We start from the raw sequence: 7,050 nt of genomic DNA on the forward strand, positions 1-7,050 counted from the left end.
GACAGGAGGAGGAGAGGCGCCAGTGTTCAATATGTAAATCCAGTACACAACAAACACAGGGCAGACCCTATTACAAGACGATGAAGGAGAGAGGGAGCGGAGTAGTGAACCCTGGACAGACAGAAAGGGGAGGGACCAAATGGGAGAGAAAGGAGGGACCAAATTAGAAAAAGGAGGGAACAGATGAGAGAGAAAGGAGGGACCAAATGAGAGAAAGGAGGGACCAAATGGGAGAGAAAGGAGGGACCAAATGGGAGAGAAAGGAGGGACCAAATTAGAAAAAGGAGGGAACAGATGAGAGAGAAAGGAGTGACCAAATGACAGAAAGGAGTGACCAAATGAGAGAAAGGAGTGACCAAATGAGAGAAAGGAGTGACCAAATGAGAGAAAGGAGTGTATACAGTATAGCTAGAGGGAATGAGCACATTACTGGCACACATTATATAGCTAAAACTGTATTATATCACTGAAGTGTGTATATATAGCCAGAGAGCATTATAGACAGGTATATAGCTCATTCAGGAGAGGACTACATGCAGCTAGAGCTCGTGAGAACGCCAGCAGAGTTAAGGCAGAGTTAATCAAAGTTGTTGTGAAGTACAGAGCGGTGATCCTCAAGTGAACGAGAAGGAGGAGGGAGGGAGGGAGGTGGTAGTGGTGAGGGAGGAAAGAGGGAGAGTGAATGTAGTGAAAGTGGGAAGGAGGAAGGGAGAGGGGGAGGAGAGAGAGGGAAGAGGTGCGGAAAGAGGTGGTAGGTGGTGTTGGAGAGGGTGGAAAAAAGTGTAGGGAAGATGGAGAGGAAGAAGAGGGAGGGAGGGAGGAAAGGAGAAAGAAAATGGAGAGAAAGGAGGAAGAGAGGAAAGAAGGTGAGGAAAATGGTGAGTAAACTTGGTGTGAAGGGCTGGGTGCTAAGTGGCCTTTACTCACGTTAACATGAGAAAGTTGTTAAGATTACTGGTTATTAGAGTGAAGGAGGAACGTTATTAGTGACCAGTGCTCACCCCCCCCCCCTCTCTCTCATCCTCCCCACACCCCTTCCTCCCTTCATCATACCCTCCCCTCTAACCTTCCTCCCTTCTCATCCTCCCACACCCCTTCCTCCCTCTCATATACCTCCCTCTCATTCTTCCCACTCACCTCCCCTCTAACCCTTCCTCCTCTCTCTCTCTCTCATCCTCCCCACACCCCCTCCTTCAAACCCTCCCCCTCACCCCCACTCCCCTCTTCTTCCTCTCCCACAGGCACTTTTCACCACCAACATCTCCCTCAATCCATTATCATCTCGGCATTTAAAGTTGTATATCTCGCTTAGAGAACATTGCCGGAAGTTTGCTATGGGAAAACTTTGGCGCACATAATAAGCCTGTTCTAGGATTTAGGATATTTTCACGAGTAGATATCCTTTTTCACGAGTAGGTATCCCTTTTTCACGAGTAGATATCCTTTGTCACGAGTAGATATCCTTTTTCACGAGTAGATATATTTTTTCACGAGTAGATATCCTTTTTCACGATTAGATATCCTTTTTTCACGAGTAGATATCCTTTTTCACGAGTAGATATCTTTTTTTCCGCTATTTCGCTGTATCCATAAGGGCGTAGCAGGTGACGGAGGTAAACTTTCATAATGCCGCTTATTGAATATCGAACCTGCTTACAAATCACTGTTTTGCGTCTTAAAGTTTTAGGCTTGTGGGAGGAGAGGGGAAGGGGAGGGAGGGAAGGGGAAGGAGGGAGGGAAGGAGGGAGAGGGAAGGAGGGTGGGAGGGAGGGAGAGGAAGGGAGGAAGGAGAGGGAAGGAAGGAGAGAGGAGGAGCCACATGTTGTAAATTGCTAAGACTATTTCTTCATTTTCTTTTGTTTTTCTTTCTTATTTTAGCAACAGCATAAGTCAGCCTATAGGGGAAGGGGGGGGGGGCGGTGGCTGAGTGTATACAGCGCTCACTTCCTGCTGTTCTTAAGGTGTCACTGGTTTGAACTTAGGGCAGCACCCACCCACCCCATCACCCCCTAGTCCACCCAGCTGTGAATGTGTACGTAGCTAAAACAGTTTAAAGAAGTTAAGGCAGTCGAGGAGTGTTTTGTTTTAAATGACTTAACTAGACGGTTTAACTGACTTCAACTGGTTTAAATGACTTCATTTGGTTTAAATGACTTCACCAGACGGTTTAAATGACTTCATGAGCCAGTTTAAATGACTTCACCAACCGGGTTAAATGACTTCACCAACCGAGTTAAATGACTTCTCCAGCTATCATAAATTCCTTTACTTTACTTCATAACTAAGACTGAGATAGATGAAGCCTAGAACGTGCTTGAGAGAGAGAGAGAGAGAGAGAGAGAGAGAGAGAGAGAGAGGCTCATCTATAGGTAGGCCATCCATCGAGACAGACTAACACACCTATAGTGCAAATAAATTGATAAACAAGAGAAAATTATGAAGGAAATAAAGAGAAAAAAAGAAATGAACACATAAAACAAACAGAAATAAAGAAAAAATAGGAAATGACAGAAAAATAAAACACAAGAAACAGAGACAAAATAAGAGAGAATAATAGAGAGAGAGACAAACACTCACCCAGTGGTAGGCCGTCCACCAGCCATGGGCGGGTGGGTGGGGGCCGCCCAGGAGAGTGACCCGAGCCGGCCCCAGACGCCCTCGGGAGTATGACGTCACAGCCATGCCTCCCTGCTCCGTCTGTCGGGGAGAGAGAGAGAGATAGAGAAATGAGATAGAGAAAGTAATTATCATCAGCTGTTCTCTCTGTCATGCTGTCGGGGTGTGTGTGTGTGTGTGTTTGTTCACTTGTTTGTGCGTGTGTGTGTGTGTGTGCGCGCTTGTTTGTGTGTGTGTTTAAATTACATAATTCTATAATATCTTCTGGAACACATTTACGAGAATTTGTGTCGAAGGAAAAAAAAAGAAAATCATAAGAAAAACAAAACAAACAAACACACACACACACACACACACACACTCTATGACCATCCGAAATTGAGTCAACCTGAATTTACTACAGGCTATAAAACCAATTTCACGCCTGCTTAGTCCTACCTATTTCTGACTGATTTACTGTTACCTAGTTCCCCCCCCCCCATTTTCGTCCGTTGCGTATACGATAAGTTACCCCCAGTCCGCTTGGTTAAACACCTTTACTCGCTCGCTTGCTCCTTTCCCTTCTTCCTTCCTTCCTTCCTTCCTTCCTTCCCTCTCCTCCTTTCCCTCCTCCCTCCCCTCCCTCTCCTCCCTCGCTCCCTCCTCCTTCCCTCTCTCCTTCGCAATAAAAACGCCATCAGAAAGCGTTCTTTTTTGTACAGGGTGTTAACATCAACCTATAGCGCACCATATGTTGTTGTTGTTGTGTTGTTGTTGTTGTTGTGTTGTTGTTGTTGTTGTGTTGTTGTTGTTGTTGTGTTGTTGTTGTTGTTGTGTTGCTGTTTCCTAGAATACTTTGACACAATACACGGCCTAAAAATATTACAGTTTTCTGTTCATTTTCATAATATTTCCAAGTTGTAATTTCAGAGACTCAAAATACTTATATTTTATTTAATCTTTTTCTTCCAATATTCAAATTTTCTTTAAAAAATATAGTAGTTTTCTTTAAAAATATTACAGCTTTTGACTTTTTTTTAATTTAACGTTTACTTTTAAAACATTCAAACATTTACTCTTACAACATTCGAGTGTTTACTTTTACAACACACCGAACGTTCGCTAACATTCAGAATGATTTGATTTACTCCTGGTGGTCTAAAAAGCCGCCATTATACACCCGCAAACACACTTGAATCCACACAAGGCAAAGAGAGAGAGAGAGAGAGAGAGAGAGAGAGAGAGAGAGTGGATCGCTGGTTAGAAAGAGAGAGAAAGATAGAGAATCGTCGGCTAGAAAAAGAGAGAGGAGAGAATCGCTGGTTATAACGAAAGAGAATCATTGGCTAGAGAGAGAGAATGCGAAGGAGAGAGAGAGAGATAAGGCTCACTGGTTCATTCAATGTTCGAGTCAACAACGAAAGATGGCGAGGGGGGGTGGAGGATGTCTCGAGCAAGCTGCCGGGTGCTGTCCTGTGCTGTCCTGTACACTAATACACTCACACAACACACCACCCTCAGCAACTGTAGCGAAAGGCCAAAAAATTAGTTCTGACTTGTGTTGTGGTTAAATTTCCCCGAGTTCTTAGATTTACAGTTCCGGCGGATAGCGAGGCAGTTGGGGATTCGAACTAAGTTTCCACTGATTCATGGTGTGAGTGCGTCTTGGTTTATTTTAATGTTTCACTACAGAAAAAAAAATTATGAAATGTAGCCTTACTAGTTTCATTACATAAAAACTGATATGAAAAGTAGCCCTGTTAGCTTCTCTCAAGACAAAATTTTATGAAACGTCAATAATTGTTTACTACTGACAAAACAATATTAAACCTATTTTTTTCAACTTTAACTACAGAAATAATTATACAAACTATCCAAACTTTCATAATCTTATATAACTATATTAGACTATATAATACCAGCATCATATATACATTCTCAAATTTATATAACTTTTCACCTACCGTATACTGTATATAGGGTCATTTATTTCTTTTTTTATTCGAGAACCCTAAATATTTACTATATTTTAAGACATATAATAAAACATGAATCCAAAAATCAGATGGAATAAAATTTGATCATGACGAAAATAAAAATCTACACAATAATAACAACTTTATTCTTGTTGGTTTTAAAGTTCCTGTTTATTTTTATATCGTAAATTATAATAACACGAAAAATATTAACCCCGAATACGTTATATACAAGCCAACAGCCAAGAAGTCCTTAATTAACCAGAGAGCCGTAAAAACTAATGAGATCACAGCCCTAGAATAATTACTTGGTGGTAACTATCATAAAGTTACCGTTGAGGATTGGGGGTGCCGCCATTACTCTCCGTAGTGTACATATCTGACTACAACCCTACACACTGTACACATCTGACTGATTACAAGCTTATACACTCTACACATCTGACTGAATACAAACCTACACACTATACACATCTGCCGACAAACCTAACATACATTACACATAATTTACAGGTCAAGGATATAAAAGGCGGTTATCCATGAGAGGTCAAGATGTCAGGAGGTAGGAGGTCAAGATGTCAGGAGGTAGGAGGTCAAGATGTCAGGAGGTAAGAGGTCAAGATGTCAGGAGGTAGGAGGTCAAGATGTCAGGAGGTAGGAGGTCAAGATGTCAGGAGGTAGGAGGTCAAGATGTCAGGAGGTAGGAGGTCAAGATGTCAGGAGGTAGGAGGTCAAGATGTCAGGAGGTAGGAGGTCAAGTGTGTGTGTGTGTGTCCCGCCCAGGTTAGGACGTATAAGCTTTGCCAGGGGTGGGCCAAGAGTACGAGAGAGACCCGCCCACCCGCCCGCCTGCCCGCCCGCCCACCCAGCCAGGACCACCCCGCTCCTGCTGATCAATACAGTATCAGGGAGGCTCTTGTTGGATCCTGCTGTAATACCCTGTCCAAAGTTACCTTACCGTCACTACCTGTCTGTCTGTCTGTCTGTCCGTGCCTTTGTCCAGTTATTGACAGGCGGTCACTTACTACTTGGGCACACACAGTCACTCATCCACTTACTCAGTCAGTCATTTTCTGTCTTTAGTCTGTTTGTCTTTGTCTGTCTAGGAATCTCTCTCTCTCTCTCTCTCTCTCTCCCTTTGTCCAGCTTTTGACAGGTGGTCAGTCATTCTTCTCTCTTCTTGTTTCCGGCTTTGTCTCACCTGTTACTATTATCTCTCTCTCTCTCTCTCTCTCTCTCTCTCTGTTCCGTCTTTGTCTCACCTGTTACTCTCTCTCTCTCTCTCTCTCTGTTCCGTCTTTGTCTCGCCTGTTACTGACACTTCTCTCTCTCTCTGATATACCTTCATTCTTCTTCTTCGTCTTCGTCATCGTCGTCTTCGTCTCTTCCGTCATCGTCGTCATCGTCGTCTTCCTCAGAACATTTAAGCTTCTCGGAATCCGCCTTCGCCTTCCGTCTCTCTTCTTTCCAGACTTGTGCTATTTCTTCCACCACTCCCCATTCTTCCACCATTCCACTCTCCTACTACACATTCCTCCACCACTAAATATTCCTACTCAAACTTCCACCACTCCTCATTACTCCACACCCTTCCATCATTCCACATTCCTTAACATTCTTCCACCACTATACCCTTCGTCCATCATGGTTAGGTGGGTTAGGTTAGGTTAGGTTAATCCGAAACCACTAGATCTGAATACAGTTGTTAGTATATATTGCATTTATTTTTCTTTATCCTGAAATTATCTGTTACCTCTACACACACACACACACACACACACACACACACACACACACACACACACACACACCGCCCCAAGGTGTTTCTCAGTAGACGAACAAGATTTCACAAGAGTTTTAAAAATGCTACAACAAATCTCCAAGTTCCATACGAAGATACGACGAGTGGTTATGGGGGGAGTTGAACAGCTTCTGGCGCTAACCACGGGATTGTAATGTGGTCTTGGGTTGTTTCTTCTCATTTTTCACGTATTTTCTTCTTCTTCCTTCTTTTTCTTCTCCCATCATCATCATCATTATCGTCATCGTCATCATCATCATCATCTTGCTGTCTCTTCCACCTTCTACTTCTATCATTTCTTTTTCTACATCATTTTTTCTTTTTTTCTATATTATTATTCTTTACTATCCCTTTTCTGTTTTTTCCTCCTCCCTCCTCCTCCTCCTCCTCCTCCTCCTCCCTCCTCCTCCTCCTCCTCCTCCTCCTCCTCCTCCTCCCTCCCTCTCCTCCTCCCTTCCTCCTCCTCCTCTCCTCCCTCCTCCTCCCTCCTCCTCTATACCTCCTCCCCTCCTCCTCCTCTATTCCTCCTCCTCTTCCTCCTCCTCTATACCTCCAACGTTAACAAGTTTCCATTTTTAGAATATTTTAAGGTATTCTGCTGGCATATTTTTCTATCAACTTCAGGAAGCTTCAGTATCTCATAAACAAATATTTCACCCCTCAAACACCTTTTGATGT

General features: G+C 43.3%; 1 protein-coding gene across 1 annotated transcript; it reads left to right on the plus strand.

The window, feature by feature from the left end:
* Window positions 1–533: 533 nt before the first annotated feature.
* On the plus strand, window positions 534–6,117 carry LOC121869370 (putative uncharacterized protein DDB_G0271974). Its single transcript, XM_042370707.1, has 3 exons — window positions 534–548; window positions 1,838–1,889; window positions 5,921–6,117. The coding sequence occupies exons 1-3, from the start codon at window positions 534–536 to the stop codon at window positions 6,115–6,117; spliced, it is 264 nt and encodes an 87-aa protein (XP_042226641.1).
* Window positions 6,118–7,050: the final 933 nt, after the last annotated feature.

This window comes from Homarus americanus, unplaced genomic scaffold, assembly GCF_018991925.1.
Source record: "Homarus americanus isolate GMGI-L3 unplaced genomic scaffold, GMGI_Hamer_2.0 scaffold36734, whole genome shotgun sequence".
NCBI lineage: Eukaryota > Metazoa > Arthropoda > Malacostraca > Decapoda > Nephropidae > Homarus > Homarus americanus.

Coding starts and splice junctions, on each gene's coding strand:
- LOC121869370 (XM_042370707.1), top strand. Junction 1,890..5,920: donor TTATTTTAGCAACAGCATAA/GTCAGCCTATAG, acceptor TATACCTTCATT/CTTCTTCTTCGTCTTCGTCA.